The sequence below is a fragment of the Thunnus maccoyii genome, chromosome 14, assembly GCF_910596095.1.
Source record: "Thunnus maccoyii chromosome 14, fThuMac1.1, whole genome shotgun sequence".
NCBI classification, from domain to species: Eukaryota; Metazoa; Chordata; class Actinopteri; order Scombriformes; family Scombridae; genus Thunnus; species Thunnus maccoyii.
In genome coordinates this window covers 12,788,404-12,809,120 of record NC_056546.1, presented here as the reverse complement: position 1 = coordinate 12,809,120, position 20,717 = coordinate 12,788,404, and the positions used below count along the sequence as shown (strand labels likewise).

The following is a 20,717-nucleotide window of genomic DNA, read 5'->3' as shown; positions in this document are numbered from 1 at the left end:
TCACCTTTTTTTTTTAAATACTTGAAAGACTAAATCCCTGTTTGGGATCATCATGAGGTAAATTTCATGTGTGCAGTATAACATACAATAGCATCAGTAAAGGAAATATTACAGCTGTATAAAAACACCTATTCATTATGAAAATCATCTTTAGAAAATACCAAGAAATTAACATGTTTAGAAACTAAAAGTACCAAACCTACTCTGAAAATGAACCAAAAACTGAACTTAAAAGGAAGAAACTGATGATGATGAAAAATGAAATGAAAAATTCAACACTATATTAAATCTTGCTGAGAAGAAGCGCCTTTGCTGAAGTCCAATGTCATCATTTTAGGCTGGTGAAGCTTGAAAAGCCACCAGTCCTCCCAGTAACATCGACCATTACTGAGCCACTGAGCTCTCATTCTAACTACAGCATCACAGTTTCAGAACACCATGGACTATTTGGCAAGGGCATAGAAACAAAAAAGAGATAACGGTCAATGGAGAAATATAAAGGGACAAACACAATCTGTTTCTACACTAGATGGAGATGAATGGGGTGTAATCCTTTGCCTTCCATCACACCTTCCCAGCCTGCACCATGGCTGCTCCCCGCTCATCCGCAATGATGATTAATCCTACACCCACTATTTATATAATTGTAATTAGCACAAATTATCAATTACAGTTAGTGCCTAATTGCCCTTCATAAAGACAGCTCCCCAGGTTTAAACGGGTCCATTTAAATAATGTAACTAATAGCTCTTGCCTTTACGTTGCGGATACATCTTCATTGTTCCACGCGTGAACCGTGATGGTTGCTCGTAATTTAACAGGGCAATCGAGAGAAGGAGTGCAGGTGGCACTGCGGGACTAATTATTGTTAATGAATTATGATGTGACCTTCTCAGAACAATGGCTAATCAATGCTCACGTTGAGTGACAGTGCGCTCTGCGCAGATGCCAGAGACCACATAGCCATTACTAGCAGGCCTCAGCCCTGTGCAAAAACAGGCAGCTGCAGCTCTTGCTGTTTGTTTTCTCTTGGTCCCTCACATTATGTTCACTCTACTCTAGTTCCCACAACACTCACCTCCCTGTGGCTGCAATTGCAGTTTTTGTGTGGAGAGAACAGGTCGGCCAAAATACCTGTGTAGCCTAATTTACAGACTAAACAATATGAAGGTCTATTCAGGGCATTAGGCCAAAGAAACTTAGTTTTGTACCCAGAACTTGTGCCCAGAGAAGATAAAATGTTAGCTGATTGTTTTGTAATCCTCAATGTTAGTATTTAACTAGCTATATGTATTTTATTGTATCACATCATTTCTCTCTGCTGTTACACAGTTAACAGTCAGCCTGAGCTGAAGAAGTTTAAATGCTCTGGTCGCTGGTCTGTCACCCACAACTATCATGGATTTTTTATTCCATGTTGCAATTGCGTGAATGCCTGAGGAAATGTCATTAATGAGACAGGGTCCAGTACAAATCACTGTTTTCCTTTTGCACAGACTCAACACAGCATGGAAACAGAAAACGACTTTACCCTCCACTTCTCCTCAGATCTTTGTTTGCAATAACACAAGACTCTATTTAAAATTTTTAAGAGGTACATTTACGTTTGTCTAAACTCCAAACATTATCAAATATCAAAACAATCACATACAAATAACATTTTCACATGAAGACAGATTGAAAGCTTAGGGAAATACTCTAACCTTTGAACTAAACATCTCCAGTCAGTATGAGGTAGAAAGTTTGCTCACTTTGCCAACACGACCACACTATGCTGGTTGTCATTTGACAACATCAGTGTTTGAACTGACCTTTACCTTGCTGTGACAGGGGCGCGGTATGACTGACAGTGTCCCTCAGCATAATTTACCCCCACCCCACATCGCCCTCCATCTCCTCTGTGATGCAGTTGACCCCTTTACAAATCACCCCCAACTTTACACATCTGCTGCCTGTCAGCATCTGCCAGGCGCACTCACCCGTCCCGCCCGTAATGAAAAACTCTCATTACTCGCCTCCACCCAACAGGTATACAGACCGTTAGGACAATTACTGGGCAATGCCACTGACCTTGTTGTCAGAGAGAGTCAAACAAACATAGAGGTCTAACTGAAAAGGAGGCCTGGCAGCAAAATCCGTAGGCATGCAGTGCAGGCAGGAGATTTGGCAAAATGAATGAAGCTTTATGCTCGTTAAGGAAGATTGTACTGTATTGATCAGCACCGGCACACATCAATGCCAACTGCCTCTAAGTGCAGATAAAGTGGAATTGTAGGTAGTAGCAGAACTCAGTACTCTAGGGCAACAGACACTAAATGGTCCGATTAAACCACAAATACAGAAGTGGTGTTACATCTCAGTATGTCAGACACTTAAAGTTGCAGCACTCAGATGACCAAACTGGAGGTTTTGCCATTTGTAGTTCAAGTTGTGTATGTATTACTGCTGACATCCAAGCTCTGCAAATCAGCTGCCAGAAATAAGCTATAGGGTCAGAAAATTAAACCCAGATTATGAATAATAAGCAAACAAGATGTGAATTTGGTGGTTTAATGTGTAAAAAACAAGAGCACTTGAATGCACATGGAAGAGTTCAAAATAATGCCTGCTTTCAAACACATTACCACAAAATGATGATGTGAGATTAATGAAAACAAGACAACACAGCCCAGCTAGTTGTAGAGTACATGCTCACAATGACAATGCTAACATGTCGCTGTTTAGAAAGTATAATGTTTACCATGTTCATCATCTTACTTTAGCATCTTAGCATGCTAATATTTACTTATTAGCTCCTAACAAAAAGTACAGAGCAACTGATTTGAACATCATTAGCTTAGCAGGTATTTGGTCATAAATCAAAGTATTGGACAAATTAAAATTATGACCTAATGATGACGATAAAATTTAAGGGGTTACCAAAGTTATTACAAGTCATCCTGAGAGGGGCATGAATGTCTGTATCAAATTCCATGGCAATCCATTCAATAGTTGTTGAGACATTTCACTAAACACTACAAATGTGAACCTCATGGTGCCGCTAAAGGAAAAGTCAAAGGGTCACCAAAGTCATTAGGAACCATGCAGGCAACCATGAATGTTTGAAAAAAGTTTGTGCCAATCCATCACGTAGATGTTGTGATATTTCACTAGATGAGTTAAAAAAGAAAGTCACAAAATCAATCTAGCTTGGTATGCTTTTTTAAAAGAGGCAAAATGTAATGAAAAGTATACAACATATAGACAAAAACATGCAAAAATACTAACTATGTTCTTCAGTAATGTCACTGTATCTTAGAAACCACAGAAATTACAAAGTTTAGGAATCTGGTACAGAGGATCTAACAGCCTCCCTTAATGTTTCACCAGACACTTGCTGATCCTTTGTTTGAGTCCCATTTTACAAGAGAGTTGGGGAGACAGTGGAGGACTTTAGAGAAAACAATAGACACTACAGTCTGTGAGTAGAACTGCAGCTCATAATGCCACTCCTGCCATTAGACAAATTATCTGACGTTTAGCAGACTGGGGGCAGCCTCCCTGTGAAGTGATGACTTTATTGACCCTGGAGGGGGGTCTTGTATGGAAGTGTGTCTCTTGGGCTCCCTGCCGTGTTTGACAGGGACTGCTCCTCCTCTCTGAAGTCTTGCTCTGGCCCGTACAGACTCAGAGCCGAGCCAGCTGCCGTTCCCGCTCTCTGAAGTCTACCTGAGGGCCTCTTTGTCCTCGGGGCTCGTCCCCTTTGTCCCGCTGACCCACACAAACAGATGTCCAGCCATCGGGCTTTCTCGTAGGAAGTTGTAAACCTCCAGTGTGCAGTGGGCTCTATTCATATGGAGGGACTACAGTAATGGCCGTGCAAGTGCCATACACATGCAAATGTCGACAAGCAGACACCCTGTAGGGGTGGCTTTAACAAATGTTTGACTATGTAACTGCTACAGAGCATGCCAGTCCACCAGACTATGACTGGGTAGTAATGAAACCTCCATGTAGCAGAGTAATCACCCTGAACCGTATAACACAGGAAATTGTGTAGGGAGGAATTGGAGAGATCTTAAACAGTGTGTAAACTTGATCAGATGTCGCTAACACCGGACAGAGCTGCAGACACAGAAATGGCCCTTCTGCCTCCTGTCTGTCTCATGTACTGACAATGTAGACCTCACAGGGCTTAGATAGTAAAATATGTTAATGCATAAACATATGGAGCAAAACTTTAATACCAAACTACACCTGGCAAAAGAAAAAAGGTTTTCTAACACATATTTTTTTAACTACACCTAATTCTGCAAAAATACTAATTACAAATGTGGAAGACATTATAGGAAAAGCATCAACTAAATGCTCAAATAATTTGGGTCATTCAAGAGCTGAAGCGTTAATGAAAGCTTTGAATGAGCCTTCCTGTGCTGTTGTAGTTACTGGTTTGGCCTTCCAGTATCCAAAATGACTGTCTGTAGCCATCAGGTTTTATCTGTATTGGACACCTGCTGAGAATATTGATCCTGTGCTGGTTTCACCATCTTAGCCATCACCAGGCATCAAGCTTTAAACAACCCCATGTCACTTTATATTGAATACTAATACCGAAGACTAGTGAGCCAACTGATTGTGAATATAAATCTATCACCTTAGGTGAGAAAACAATCAGCTGTATTCATTGTGTACCTGCAATATAGGTTTGAGTGAATGGATCATTTTAGTTTGTCCAAAATATATATGCTTACAGTATAAAATGAGCTGTAGGTACTGCAATACAATGCAAATTATACTGGAGATATTATTAACAAGAATGTTTTATGAAAAACAGCAAAATAAACAAGAGAAGTCACCTGCAAATACAAATAAGCAAAACAAGAAGGATGAAGTGAGACTAACCATTAGCTGACCTCAGAAGTGTGTAATGCAATTATTAATTTTCACTACAGCTGCGTTTAAAGTGGCACAAAATACCACAATAACATCTGGAAATAATAAGCATCTGTGTAGTAAATATTATATCAACAGTAGATATCAAGGCGTTTGAGTTTCTCTTTCAGTAATTGCAACTCACCACTGCTACCATCTGTGCTTAACACCTCCAGTGTTGATACTGTTACAAACTACATTTTCAATGCGTTTATATTTTTACATTTTTATTTGAAAGTTATCATTTGAATTTATAGGGATTGTGATGCTACAATATCCCTATAGCCGGTAGTTTAGAAGTAGAAACCATTTGGTTTCGACTAATAGAAAGTTTTTCTCTTCCTCAGAATCCACCGTCCTGACAGTATCGCCTCTAACTGAGTCCAATTTTGGGAGACAGGGCGATCTCTGATATGGCTCAAGTGCCATCTGTGCCCAATTTACTTTCACGTCGCGGATTATTGAATTTAATGATATGGGTGATTATCGACGAATGCTTTGAGCCCATTAGGAGGTCGTGTGAAACACTAATAGTGTTTGTGTCACGTGTCTAGTTGAGGGACTGGGGGACAGACGCTTTAAAGACCGCGCTCCGGTCATCTCATTCACGCTGCAAGACTGACAGACAGAAGCAGAGGAGCGAAGTCCACACTCCGAGGGATCATCAGCACTAATCCGGTTTGATGAAGCTTGAAGACAAGAAGTGGGCTAAACTATGAAAAGTTCATTTCCACGCGCGTAATTACGCACATCATCGCTTTTCCATCTTTAATGTTTTTTTTAGTATAAAGGATGCTGGACCCCAAGGACTGTGGAGTGACAATGACGTCTAGTCACAAGATTTCCTTTTCTATAATCGACATTTTGGATCCGAACAAATTCAACAGCAAAAGGGTAAACGAACTTTCCATCGCCGAGGAGAAGTTTCTTGTGCCAAATGCAGAGGGAACAAGTTTGCAGTCGGACACCACTGCAGGCGGAGACTTCAGAGTTGAGCGCACGGAAGCAGGTAGAGAAAACAGACATTTTTATAATATTTTTCAACGTATAGACCGAATCTTTGATGCTGTTTTGCGTTTGTTTTTTGAGTTTTTTTTTTTTTTTTGCATATGCAGATTATCTTCCTATATGCAGAATTTTAGACAAATGCAAATCCATTGCACCATTTGTAGGCATTTTTTAAAAAAGTGCTTCAATGAAGTGAATATTAAATTTAATGTGAAATCTTACGATAAACACTTTATGCTCTGGGTTTAGACTAAATAGCATGTGAGATAGTGAGATATTTTCTATCAGATTTATTGTCATCTCTGTATGACCTTCCCTTAATTTCCAAGGCTGCGTTTCCTTTCAAGGAAGCCACAAAGGCTTGCTCCCAGAGCCCCAGCGTGTGATTGGCATTGGGACAGGCAGGCTAGATAATTGTTTAAATCGTCCCATTGAGGATGCCTCTGCGCGCTTTGATCGATATCCCATTACTGCATCCTGCATATCTCCCTCCAGCACCTTGCAGGTACAAACTTCACACCCCATCCATGTCTGATCCTAAATATCGTTCGATTAAAACTTCCCTTTAAATAGATGACATTTATCGATCCGCCCGCAAATATGAAACTCCATTAGCACGTCATGGCTGAGGTGGCGGAGCTGGATTTAGACGGGATTTCTTTCCGCAACATGACATTTGAGGCGCTATGTGGTTTATAAATTATTTAAGGATTAGTGACCAAGGCTCCCCCTTCTCTGAATCTAAGCTTCGTTCCGCTCCAACGACCTCCGGATCCAAATCATACACTTAACAGATGTCAACTTTGGGCCTTCTGTGTTTGGTATTTAAAACGCAATTCAAACAGGACAAAGAGGAACATCATTGCACAGTGAAGATAAATTTCTTAAGCAGGTGAGGGCTTTCAGCTCTGGGATTTGACACGTGACTTTTCTGTCTTGTCCGGAGCTGTCCATTCAGCACCACGGCCAATTTAACCCCCTTAGCCAGCCCCCCTTTTTTAGGCCCGTTACTCAGATCACAGAGACACCAACAAGGCACATGTCTTTTATTGTAAACATTCTAGAAAATGGTTACAAAACCAGTAGTACTTATTGAAAACCATGGTTTGATGCTGTAAATAACCTTGAAAATCACTTTTTTATGCACGACCAGGGAGGCCTTGATGCCCAATGTTGCTGTCATCTTTTAAATCAAAGCACTGAATATATTTCAATCCTCAAAAAGCTGTTGCCACTTCAACATGAATCGAGGACGGATGGGGCCTACAGTTTCACCCTTAAATAGTTGACACGTACCCTAACGACTTAATTTTTGATTGAAAGTGAAATATTAATATGACTGGAATCTGGTAATTCTTCGCACTATCTGTTAGTTGTTGGATTTGCTGCAGAGTTCAGGATGTTAACTCACTCATCTCTGTTTTATTTATAGGAGAGGACGCAGGAGATGAAAACTCCACAGGCGCCAAACATCACGCAGTCGTCGCTGACCCCCTCCTGCTCTCCCCAGCGGCTGAACCAGAGCGGTGTCTCACCGGGGATCAGGACGACACAGCAGAGGAGTCAGCGGTCACCCTGCAGGACCCGTCACCGCACAAGCGGCGGCGCCCGGACCAGGCCTGCGCCAAGCCACGACGCGCCAGAACAGCGTTCACCTACGAGCAACTGGTTGCTCTGGAGAACAAGTTCCGCGCAACTCGGTACTTGTCTGTGTGCGAGAGACTGAACCTGGCCCTGTCCTTGAGTCTGACCGAAACCCAGGTGAAAATTTGGTTCCAGAATAGGAGGACCAAGTGGAAAAAGCAGAACCCCGGGGCGGACAGCACCTTGCAGCCCGGCTCCAACTCCCTGGTCAACGTCAGTCCCAATCCGGCCACATGTGGGTCGAACCCCGCCAGCTTCCACCAAACTTTCCCCAACTTCAGCTCTGGGAATGTGATCTTCCACACGGCCGGTGCTGTTCCGCTTTCATCCACTGGAGGGCTCCTGCATCCCTTCATGTCCAGTGGATTCGTCCAGCCGACTTATTTTAATCCACACCTATAAAAGAAGCCAGGACTGAAATGTTGCAGCTGGTGAAACATTTAAGGCGAATCTTTGCAGGGAAGAAATAACTATCCTCAGCTGAACTTTTACTGGCCAGAGAGCTTGTAACTGTTGCATTGATAAGGTATCATGTTCTACAAACTGAGCAGAGAAAGGCATCTGTTTGTACAAGTTATCTCTTTCATGTCCCATCACCACTTTGCCAAACTGGCTTCTTTGAAAGGAGGAAGGTCTTTAATCTTTCACCATGGGCCTTTACCAAGACTTGAACATCATAACAAAAGGCCAACTTAGTGATCTGTGATCAAGCCCAACAATTATTTCAAAAAGTACTCATAACTTTGTCAGAATAATTCACCACTATGCACTGATTGTCTGTCGTTGTGTTTGCTGCAACACCTGCTCTCACAATGTGTATTTGACAGCTCATACGTATCATTTTCTGCATCAGTGTGCTCCCTTACATCTCTGTAACACAAACTGTGGCATATTGCAACCATCCAATACCCAGCTGTGTTCTTACCTCTCAAAAGGCTTGCACAGCTCACGTCTGTTGCCATTTGTACAACATTATCAGTGTAAGTTAATTAAAAAAACATAAAACATCTGTGTGTGGCTCTTGTAATACAAAGTAAAGCATTCCGAACGAGGATGGATTGAGGGACGTTTTGTATCCCTCTTAACATTAATTTGGCGTAAAAGTGACGGCAGTAATAGGCTTGTAATAGTGTTAGATTGTGTACTTGTTAAAGGGCCCGGTGAAAATTACTCGTATGCTGCCATCTCCTGAGCAACAGGGCTGAACTTTTTCCAAAAATATATTATACATAAAATACATGCTACTGTATACTTATACTCCATCCATCTCAGAGGGAAATATTTTACATTTATCTGCTGCAGCTATAGTCCCCTTCGCAGATTAATATTTTACACACAAGATATGTTTATTACTGATTAAACTAATCAAACTGCTGCATCCATGTCAATGTATCAGTAATAATCCAACTTTTGTTAATGACAAATCTGTAATGTTACTTCTCTCACCTCTAATTATACACTGTCACTGATCCAATCCTTCACTTATATACTATGACCACACCGTGTCGCTATTTCTTGGCTGTCTGCCTGCATAATCTTAAATGAGATGCAGACACCAATAAATTTATGGGGTGTTCACGTGTTCCTTGGTAACAGTAAGAGAATGAAACACAGTATATGATGTAGAAATGTCACATTTGTAGAGGACCAGAAGAAGTGGATGTCTTCCTGGGTGCCATGAACATTTTCAGATATGCACATACACTCACCGAGCACTTTATCTGGAACACCTTTGCAATCTAATGCAATCCAATACAACAGCTCTGCCATAAATTCTACTTTTACAAAACTTATGTATTTTCAGTTTTTGTCAACATTGTCAGAAAGGTGATAAATCTACATTATGTTTATTACTGAGGTCGTAGTGGGTGGTGTACTAGAGTGCATTATATTGAAAAGTGTTCCTAATATTTTGGCCCCCTCATATATGGAAATGGAATAGACAAAATTGGCATTTGATTGCACAGGTGTTCCTAATAAATTGCTCTGTGAGTGTATATTATTCACAGAGAGAGAGAAATTAGAAAAATTTATGACAATGCAGCCGGGGTTTAATTGCAGACCTCCTTCTAATTTAGCACAGTATTGGTGTATAGATCTGGTGGATACAATCTTCTGTTACACTTCATTTATATCAGTTTTGTGTGTAGCAGGTGTGCATGACTGATGTGACGTATCACCCACTGAGCTGAGAGATGGCAGCCAGCAGAACAGGAGAAAATAAAGAAAGATTTGGTATAACAGCTATAGGTTAGCCGGGATGATCAGCACAGTCCTGCAGCAGAGAACTGGGATAAAGGAGCTTCAAACCCACTGTCAAACCAGTGTCATTAGTTGACATCTTTCAAGGGTGTGTTGTGCTTTCGCTACTTTGATCCACAGTACACTGGTTGAATAAGAGGCCTCTGTCTGTATCTGCAGAGAGTGAATGTGCTGGGGGAAGAGACAGGAGAGCAGACTGAGAATGGCTGGTAGGCAATTTTCTCCTGACATCAGTTTGACGGTTAGAGGGCTGACAAGCATCCTTCAATTAAATGGAATTTTCTCATTGCTGTCAAAACCTGGTCAATGTCAACCTGTCGCTGAGGTGTGCCGGTGTTAATGTAACTGCAATTTTTTATTTGCTTTTTCTGTCTCATACTTTTCTCACTTCCTCTTTCACATATGCATACTTTTGCACGAGTCACACACAATAATGAAAATGTGATATCCCTCCATTTAGCTTTGGTTCAGTGAAATTTTTCATTCCAACAAGGCTTGGCATGCAGCCCAAGAATTTGACGGTTTTGATCAATACTCCGGGTAATCTGGCATGAGAAACCCATCCCATATTTTGGCTTGAGGCAACTGTTATATGACAATATGATGAATAATTTTGCAAGGTATCTGAGGGGGGTTATTTAGGTCTGGGCGAAGAGGGCTTGTGTTTAAAATTCATGTTGGAGAATGCTCTGGGACAAGGTCAGATGTTAATAGTAACAGCGCTTTCATGCCTGTGTGTGTGTGGGCATTGGTATGGGGAAGAAAATTCCATCTACAGTCCCTGTTCGCTGTACTTATCTTTTTCGCAGTGAAACGAGTAGGAGGCTTGAATAAATAAAATGGAACTGAGGATTTCCTGGTATATGTGTGTGTGTGCTATCTTCAGCTGTGGTGGTCCACAGGGACCGGCGTTATTTCCACCAAGGTTCACAGGTCAGATGGGAGGGGAGGGTGTGGGGTGTAAAGAGATATGGGAAGAGAGACAGAAAGAGGTTTCCAGATAGAGTTTCATACTGATACAGTGATATCTAAGAATGGTCAGTCTCTTGTAATTTAGTGAATTAACACACATGACATTTTTATCAATCCTAATACAGTTCTGCTCATAAGTTTACATACCCTGGCAGAATCTGCAAGATGTGTACCATTCATAGTGTCTATAGTTGTGACCATAAAACTAAATTTTGGTCTCATTACTCCAAATAACTTTGTTCCAGAAGTTTTGAGGCTTGTCTAGGTGCTGTTTGGCATATTGTAAGCGGGCTGTTTTGTGGCATTGGCACAGTAACGGCTTTTTTCTGGCAATTTGACCACACAGCCCATTTTTGTTCAAGTTCCTCCTTATTGCGCATCTTGAAACAGCCAAATGCAACTTTCAGCTGAAGTTGCATGTGGGTTTTTCTTTGCAATCTGAATGCAATTTTCCTGGCACTTGTGGCTGAAATCTTTGTTGTTCTACCTGACTGTGGCTTGGTATCAACAGAACCCTTAATTTTCCACTTCTTTATCTGAGCTTTAACACTACTGATGGACATTTTCAAATCTTGGGATCTCTTTTTATATCCTTTTCCTGATTTATAAAGTTCAACTCCCTTTTCTCGCAGGTCCTTGACAGTTCTTTTGCTTTCGCCATGGCTCAGTATCCAGTACAGTCAGAGCAGCCCTGGAAGAAATGTGCAGGGTCTCTCAAGAGCTAAGAAACTCATCGACTATTTATACACAGACACTTATTACAATCAAACAAGTCAAAGGTGTGGAAACATACCCTTCATAGCATTTAAACCTGTGTGCGTCAACTTGTGTGTTTATTATCAGGCCAAACATTCACAAATATGTAAACTTTTGATCAGGGCCATTTTGGTGTTCAGTTATCATTATGATTTAAAAAGCGCAAACATAATGATGTGAAAATAAATGGCTTCACCTGACCACTATCCCTGAATAAAACAAAAGCATGATCAGTCATATTTTCCAAAAAATGGCCAATATTTCACAAATTCTACCAGGGTATGTAAACTTATGAGCACAACTGTATTTAATTTATGATTATACACTCATACTATACATGATTTAGGACTCAGTCCTTGACTGGGCTACATTAATAAAGGCTTTTATCCTGATTTATCCTCCTGTTATCTTAAATTTACTAAATTCTTCTATCCTTGGGGTCGAGACTCCATGGGACTGTGGAAAAATATGTGACTCACCATAAAATCTCACTGACTGACCTCAAATTGGAAAGAAAGATCTTTCCAATTTTATGCCCCAGGAAAAACAAACACAATTTCAAACATTTAGAGGGATTTCATTTGTAAAATAGAACATCGTCATCATCAGATCATCACATAACAGTTCTTTATTTACAAAAAAACACCTATAAAAAATAAATTTGAGCATTGCGTCAGGGGTTCTATGCTACTGTAAGTGCTATATAAGCAAATATGTATGTGTATATGTATAAATATGTGAGATAGTAAAAAACAAAGTTATGTAGTCACCAAAATGAGTTTGACAGAATACAAACAGCATAGACAGAATATGAGCAGCATATTATTTTTCCCACAGGCCACAGAAATACCAGAAGGTACAGTCTAGCCTCTACTGTGCACATGATGTGCAGAGAGTGTGTGTGTGCTCCATGCAGACATATTTCCTGCATTTCACACAGGTGTTGCTGGTCTCGGAGTCATTTCTGTTGGGATAGACCTGGGACCTGCCACGTTTCCTGCCTGCAGTTTGAACCACGGGGGGAGTTGGGGTGTGTGTCTCCGTTTGGATGTCCTTCACAACAGTTGCAGCAGCTGTTGATGCTCTTGGAAGGCACCGTCTTGTCTCGATATGAGGCTTCATCAGCCCATAACCCAGATGCTCCAGGAAAATCCTCCTTCCACTCAGTTTTCCATCGTTCCAGTCCTTGTTTATTTCACAAAGAAGAAGAAAATGACAAGGGGCCAACGGGCAGTCATGCATGAGCAGCTGTATGTGGCTGTGACCTTGTCCAGGTTATCAACCCCTCCCTTTGTCTCGTAGTCTAAGACCATTTGGGGTTTTCTGTCTTCTCTGGTGCTCAGGACAGCATCTTTGTGCATGGTTCTCATCAGCAGGATATTTTTCCCTTTCTTGGGGCAATAGGAAACCACAGCGGTTGTGTTAGTGAAGGCAAATATTGAGGATGTGACCTTGCTGTGCAGAGGGAAGCTCTGGCTTGTTTTTTCTCACTGTCCCCAACATGGTAACCTTCCTTTTCAGCAATTCTTCACCCAGTGCATATGATGTGAAAAAATACACATATAATGTTATGACCAATCAGTCCTTCAGCCATGGCTGAGGTATATCTTCAATGTTTGCCTTCACTGACAGAGCCACATTAATAGTAGGACTTTTTTTGTGTCAAAATATATTTATATCCCTCTCACTTGAGGTTTCTAATGTCCAATAAACAACACACACACACACACACAAACTATATAAAAACAGTGCATTCTGAATAATGAAGCAAAACCACATTTTATCGTTAAATATTGATATGTATCTGTCTATATCCTGAGCAGCTACTGAAGCAGTGGTGGGAATTTACCAAGTCAGTTTATTTATAAACCAAAGTGGCAACAGGCCTGATATTTGCACCTACACACAACACGCTACTGCTGCATATTCAAACCTCTGCTTTTTTTTCTCTGAACGTTGCATTAAAGTTGAGTGTTCTAAGTAAAGTATGTGGGCTGTATAGTTCAGTATTGTCATCCTTTTTAGATGTAACTACAGCAATGCTTTCATTGTTCTATGTATGTTAGAAAACAGTGGGTAAACCAATTCAACAAAAAAAATCTTTTATAGTTTAAAATATTAAAATATCTCTCTGAACACTTTATCTTTAATATCTGAACTGTGTGTTTGAATGGAGAAATAACCATGCAAGTGCCCTTCAGAAGACCGCTCCTATTAATTTTTAACTGGAGCCAATTTTCTATGAGCTCTAGCTCTTGTAAATTTTATTACATGTCTTGCCAACTTCACCAGCTTTATAAATGACAGGGTTATATGGTGAAATTAAGTACTTTTTGAAGCATATGTGTTTTTGTATGTGTGAATCTGTTAATCTGTTGGGAACATTATTGCCTTGCAGTGAGTAGAAAAAAAAAATAGAAAGAGGGTAAAATGAAAGCAAAAGCAGGTCCTGGAGACTTATCAGACATCCTGCGTTTGCTTGAATCATCAGAGTTTTACTTGACGTCTCTCTTAGATGCTTTGTTTTACTGCATCCTCCAGCGCAGCAGGAACTCCAGCCAAGGCAAGAGGAGATAAAACTGATTTCTTCAGTACCAGGCGGCAGTCAGCCGGCAGAAGGGGCCAACTTGTAATGGTCTTTTAATCAGCTGTAGAAAGTGAAAGTCAGGTTAAGGGCAGCAAGTCCTCAGAGGTTCAAGGCTTCCCTGTTTGGGAATTCATACGTGATCTGTACTGTACCACCTCATCTCTGGGTCAGCTCAATGACAGGAAGTGGAAGTCATAAAAACTTCAACAGCGCCATTACCGAGAACAAGACTTGTTGAACATCTTTGCATGATTGTTTTGTGCTACATGCAGAATATTTACATTATGACTGTAACACCAGCTGTTTCCCTCTGCTAACCTCGGTCTAAATCCTCTGAGCTAAAACACAAAATTACCCAGACGTCAGACAGCTACTGTGCCTGAGAAGGAGGAGAATGCCAAGAGCTTGACAATCCAAATGTTCCCTTCTGTTTGCCTACCGTCTGTCATCATTTTAGCTGTCTTCTCCAGCTGTTACCAGCCATTAGGAAAAAATGTAATCCAAGGGTGTTAAATGTAAGTTAGTATCCTCTTTTCCATATTCATAATTAAATCAGAGTTTCCATTTGGTGTGAATGATTCTACTTTGAATGGGTTTTGTCTTTGCATTTGCCTGAGGGAATACAGTGTGTTCAGATTTTCAGAGAAAGTCAATATTTTCTCTCTTTCAGTCTGGCTTTGCCCTCCGTCATTGATTCCTTCCTTCTATGATGAACAATGTGGTTTTGATAAAGCTGTTTCTATATAGACGTGTCCTGCAACGGTGAAAAAAAATCCTTGTGAAAAAGTGGAAAATTTAAAGTGGCAAAACAATTAAAGTTGCCCAGCTGAGCTACAGTAAGAGCAAGTATGATTTAGCAGACCTAATCTGACTCTTAGGGAAGTATTTGGGTAACTTCCCAGGAAGGGTTTTTACTCAAGAAGTCCGGAAATGGCATGCCAGTGTATGAGCGATGTCTTGGATAAATCTCTACCGATTAAGCTCGTCTAGTCCATCTTTCCATGTTGAAAACTCTCCTCCCTCTTAAATCTTTTGACTTCATGTGTTCTAATTTTTGCTCACGAGCCAACATAGACACGCTGATGTGATTACAAGACCACTGGCACAGGAGTGAAGCAGTGGATGAAAACAGATTTTCCAAAGAAAAGGCTTTAGGGAAAGGAAATGAGTGTAATGTGATTTAATCATGAGTAAAATGAGGGGTGAGAATGAGTGTGTTTCCCATCACTCTTGGAGGAGACTATTCTTGATTCTGATAACACGAAGCCCTTTAGCTTAAAACCGTTTGATCATCTTGGGCCACTGACAGAGACATCATTAGTTAAATCCTCCGGTGAATCCACTGTAAAAAAAGAAAAACAAGCTGTACTTCTGTGATACATTTTGCATGATGTCTTATATAATCAGTGAGGAAAAATGTTGAGAATCCTAAAAATGAATGCTCAAGCTGTATCTGTGTATTGATGTACCTTCTCTAAGCTGAAAACGGTGCACCACTAGTCAAGAGTCCTGCCTCTGTTTAATAGTCTCTTTATCTCTCCTCTCACAAAACACTGCAGCTTTACCAGATGTGTTGTTTCACTGATCTGATGCATTCAAAGGTCAGCTGTGCTAATAACATGGAAGAGGAGAGAGCGCTGTTAATTACAGTCTGTCTCAAAGTCAAAGACCACAGTACTGGAAAAGAGTTCGTCCTTCCTCGCACACACACACACACACATACTGCTCCAACACAGTCATTAGAGTACATTATCTCGCAACGGTTGCAGAGTGAACTAATGGCAGGGTAATGGGCTAATGAACTCTGTTGCTGATGTTAGATTTGGAAAAGAGATGCGACAGACTGTCTGTCTCCGAGGTCTCGTGTACATATTGAGAAAAGCACAGTTTCTCAATCAAAAGTTAGGAGACCTATCAATTTACTGATGAAATCCTGACATTTCTACACTGGATGCACTCCAAGGTGAGCTGATTTATATTTTCACCCAGAAACTTGATGGTGAGAAAGGCAGAGGTGGAGGCAGTAGCAGCGTACAGTGAAGGGAATTTCAGCTTTTTTCTTAATGAGCATTGCTTTGCTTCAAGGATCTCCAATAACAGTATAAAGAAGACTTTTTACCTTGTGGAATACTTCTATGACTTTCAGGCCTTTGAAGAAAGTGTCAACTTTCCAGAGACGACAGACAGAAGCTTGCGGTCCCGTGTTGTGTGTTTGGGGGGGGGGGGTGATCTCATAGAATCCATAATGTATGAGAATGCATGTCTTCAAATATACCTCACACAGGCATAGTTTTCGATGAGGGAGCCACAGAGCCTGGGGTAAAGTAAGCAAGAAAAATTAATTATAAGTTCCTTTTAGAAAAGAAATTCTCAGATGCCTCTATTAATGATACTAAAACAGAAAAACAACTGCATAAAATGGTGCTTACAAAAGGTTAAAACAGCAATATTAACCCAATACTACATGCATAAAAAAACACAAAATAGTTTAAATGAACATCCAAGGGTAAACACTAAAAGCATAAGAGTCAGGATTCATTTTAAAAGGTGAGTTTCATGGATGATTTTCTAATGTTAAGTGCATGGATGTATTATAGGAAAACACATAGAGCAAACATGTTTCTAGCTTCCTGGTTTGCTTTTTTGCTTTTTTGGGCATTAGGAAAATTTTACAAATAAAAACCTTCATGGATTAAAAATTAATTATACAAAGTGTGATCATTGACCTTATTTGCAGTTGGAGGTTTCCTGTCAACTGTATATAGATGTGTCTTTTATAATAGTTGTCTATGGTGGTGCTATAGCGCTAAATGCTAACGTCAGCATGCTACCATGCTCATAATGACATTGCTAACATAGTGATGTTTCAGCTCGTCCTCAAAAGAAAAACGACAGTATAGGTTGAAAATTCAGCCAGCAAAAACAACCTATGGTTACGTTTGAGTGACAGACGCCATCTACTGGCCGTAGTAATTATGACTCATACTCAGAGGTGGCGGGTTGGGTGGGCTAGATAGATAGATAGATGGCAAAAAGTGGACTTAGCTGCAGGAGACTGTTCGCCTCCTGTTTCCAACTGTGAGTGTCATGTTTCCAACTGTAAGTCAGGACAGTTTTTTAAAAACTCTAACTACAGTCGTCGTAGTGTTTACTGTTGCCATGACGAAAAAGGTTGCCTAACTTTAAGGAAGTAGTAACTTTAACCCACACCATGTTTCAAATAACCTTTTTAACCCAAACCATGATCTTTCCTTAACCCTAACCAAGTGGTTTTTGTGCCTAAACCTAATCAGACCTTAACCAAGGCATTGTCACACCATAACACATAATTATTAACAAAATTAAATTATTTAACAGTGATTTTGAACAGTTTTGGAAAGCATCGATTAATTGCATATTAGAAAACGTTCCTATGGGTCGTTCTGGAGTGCATGGTTCAACTGACTGAATGTGGTTGTTTAATTATGGGGTTTTGTTGGATGTTTAGCAGGTGTAATGTTTAATATGGTCACCATCTTAATTTAGTGTGGTAGCATGCTAACATTTGCTTATTAGCACTAAACACAAAGTACATTTGAGGCTGATGCAAGATAATTAATAATAATAGTTAATTTTGCAGGTATTTGGTCATCAACAAAAATACAGGACAAATTAAAAATTTGACCAGATGATGCCAATATATGAAAAGTTAAGAGAAGTCATTAAGATTCATCCTCTGGGCACCATGTCATTTCATGACAATCAGTCCAATAGTTGTTGAAATATTTGAATCTGGACCAAAGTGGCGGACCATTGTCATTCCTTGTGTAGCTGAAAAAACCCCCAATATTGTCGATATGTGAAAAAGCAATAACGTAATTAAATGGCGTGTATGAATATGAATAAACATGAACATAGGTAAACCACATCTGATACATTTAAATTGATCAAAACTAATTTCTCTGTGGGGAAATCTATCTGTTAGACTCCATTCATACACACACAGCTTGTGCATCTCTGTGAAATGGGAATAAATCACAATCAATTTAACAGGAATTAACAGCAATTAGACTTGCAGTCTCATGCATATGGATATGCTCTGAAGGGGAGGCAATTTATTCAAATTAGACTTTATCTTCAGAGAGCAGCGTCAGTTTCCCAGGGCAGGCTCTTTCACTTGTCAGAAATGAACCATCTCACCTCTTTAAAGTTGCAACCGGTGGGAGCTCCAGAGATGAACATCATGGCAGCCCTCAACATTTCATTTCATTTCAACATTCCTCTCAGTTTTTTTTTGTTTTTTTGTTTATTCCCTGCAAGAAACAGATGTCATGACAAATGGCGAGGGAGTTGGCTCTCGACAACAGAATTAATTTCCTTCCTGTAAAGAGGAGGAAACACATCAGTGTCAGCTCTTTGAGAATACTCTATCTTGTGTACAGTGAAATGATTTCATTCATCACCACACTGTTCTTACAGTTTTCAAGGCATCTGTCACATTGTCAGACTCTTCAATGCTGGTTAAAAACTGCAACTGGCAATGCTCTTTGAATTTTTGGACATGTTTTGTTGCTTGGTAGTGTTTTGTTTTTGTTTTTTTAATTTAATGACAAATGCTGACAGAGTGATGTCACACTTTGACATCACCAACAGGTAAAAATAGATGAGGCAGGTTGAGGGATAATTACAGCACCAAAATAATTCATTGCAAAAGCTCTAACTCCTGAGATAGCCTATATCTGGAACATTTCTGATGAATTTAAGGGAATCTTTTCACATTTTTCCCTCCGAATTTTGACATGACAAAGTATAAACAGCAAAACATTCCCACAGCTTTTTTTTTAAAATGAATAAATGTGGTGACTATTTTATGCACAAAATGATGAATGTGTGAACCTGCAGTTTTGTTTAATTTCAACAGAGTGCATAGTTTCATCATTAGGCCTAATGTGCAATTGTGAAACATCCACACAGACTCCCAATCATACCGATTGAGTAAACTAATGAAGAGGAAAAAAAAGTCTATTTGTCAAGAAGAACATTATGATCTCACTCTAAGATTGGGGGTAATCCCCTGTCATGACCACATGACAGCTGCTCCGGAAAACAATAAATATGCTATAAGTATTGCACAACCAAGACATGTCCCTGTTTGCACAATATTGCGTACAAAAATATCACCATTTTATCAGTAAACTATGAGAACAGATTGTCCTCAAGAATTAGATAACACAAAAAAGCAGGTGTAATGATACATCTAAGCTACAAAGCCTCTACTTTTCAAATCTCTCACGGCAGTGTTTGGCTTCAACACCGTTTGATCTTTGTTTCAAAGTTTAGAAGTGGTGAGCACCCAAACATATTAAACAATAATACGGTGGATTATTTCAAGGCTGGTGTGCTACTATATGTATACAAAAAGCCCGGTCTGTCTGTGAAAATGAATCCACTGTGATGCAGCCAAATTAAATAAAACGGGCCATTTAGAGCAAATGGTGTGCATGTTATGGTATGTTACTGATTTCTGTGGGGCTGCATGAGGACACTGGGCCTTTGTGCATTGAAATTTGGTTTTATAACTTCAGAGATGAAAAGTAGTTTTAATCATCAGGGCTTGTCCAACAATAAAAATCAATATGTGCCATAATACCTACAGTATATATAACAGAGGGGTTCTCTGGATCTCGTAAGTGTTGAATTGAATTGATCTCTATGGTGTTGAATTGTTGTAAATTGTGGTTGTATCAACTGCAGTGTGAGTTATGAATAACAAATCTGTGCCCACACCATGAAATAGTATGATTTGAGCATCAGTGGTTTCACAAGTAATTAACATGAGTGTTTGCTTGTTGTCATTTTGTTTTATTCGAAGCTCAGTTATTGTTTTTCTCAAAACAAATTTGCAGTGCTGAAATTCATCTTACAAAACAGGGGATGGACATACAGAAAAAGTGAGTGACAAGAGTTAAATAGTGTAAGTAAAAACAGTGTCTTGTGAGCTTTCTTTACTTAACGCCCCCTCTCCATTCAAAAACTGTGTTTTTCTTCTTGTTTCTACAGCTGGATGTTTGAGCTTCACTGTGCAGAGTTTGACACTTGAAGGCTGTTTTTTTTTTTTTTTTTTTACATCCGTCTGCTGAAAGTGGAAAGTTTCACATTAAAAATCTGATTTTAAAGGTAGGCCTACGAGCATTTGTGACATCACAACTAGTTTGAAGGCCACGTCCTGGTCTGATATTTATCTTACACAAGTGTGATGTTGAAACTTGAAGCCTCTATGTGCTAATACACTGAAAACGGACTTGACAGTAAAGTAGGAGACATCTTGTGTCCAGCAGTTAAACTTCTGAAATGAAAAATATTTGGTAGTTATAACTTTTACTGTGGAAAAACCATATGAGAAACACAACCTTGTTCCAAGCAGAGTCTTAATACATGTCTGGAGGGGATCTTTAACTTTAAATAATCAACAGTTCTGGCTTGTTAACCAGCTAATGTTACCCTTTTCACTAAAATTTTCTTGTTGAATATTGCTATTAAACGCAATATGGTGGTAATAAATGTCATTCAGCATAATTACTTCTAACAACTTGGTGTG

General features: G+C 39.8%; 1 protein-coding gene and 1 long non-coding RNA gene across 3 annotated transcripts; one reads left to right on the top strand and one right to left on the bottom strand.

Annotated features, from left to right (window-relative positions):
- Positions 1-4,645: 4,645 nt before the first annotated feature.
- On the top strand, positions 4,646-8,572 carry nkx1.2la (NK1 transcription factor related 2-like,a). The gene is made up of 2 exons (XM_042433673.1): positions 4,646-5,920; positions 7,352-8,572. Exons 1-2 carry the CDS (start codon positions 5,704-5,706, stop codon positions 7,963-7,965), a joined length of 831 nt encoding a protein of 276 aa, XP_042289607.1. The 5' UTR covers positions 4,646-5,703; the 3' UTR covers positions 7,966-8,572.
- Positions 8,573-12,157: 3,585 nt separating this feature from the next.
- Positions 12,158-20,211, bottom strand: LOC121911679. 2 transcript variants are annotated; one of them, XR_006099936.1, is made up of 4 exons: positions 18,320-20,211; positions 16,260-16,454; positions 15,610-15,751; positions 12,158-15,482 (listed from the first exon to the last, which is right to left on the bottom strand). It is a non-coding gene; the product is annotated as an uncharacterized LOC121911679 (long non-coding RNA). The 2 variants fall into 2 exon arrangements; XR_006099937.1 differs by lacking the exon at positions 18,320-20,211 and adding an exon at positions 16,867-17,039.
- Between the last annotated feature and the right edge of the window lie 506 nt (positions 20,212-20,717).

Excerpts from the sequence above, each read along its gene's own strand:
- nkx1.2la (XM_042433673.1), top strand. The coding sequence starts at position 5,704 with ATGCTGGACCCCAAGGACTGTGGAGTGACAATGACGTCTAGTCACAAG. Across the intron at positions 5,921-7,351 it reads AGTTGAGCGCACGGAAGCAG|GAGAGGACGCAGGAGATGAA; the intron begins GTAGAGAAAACA and ends TTTTATTTATAG.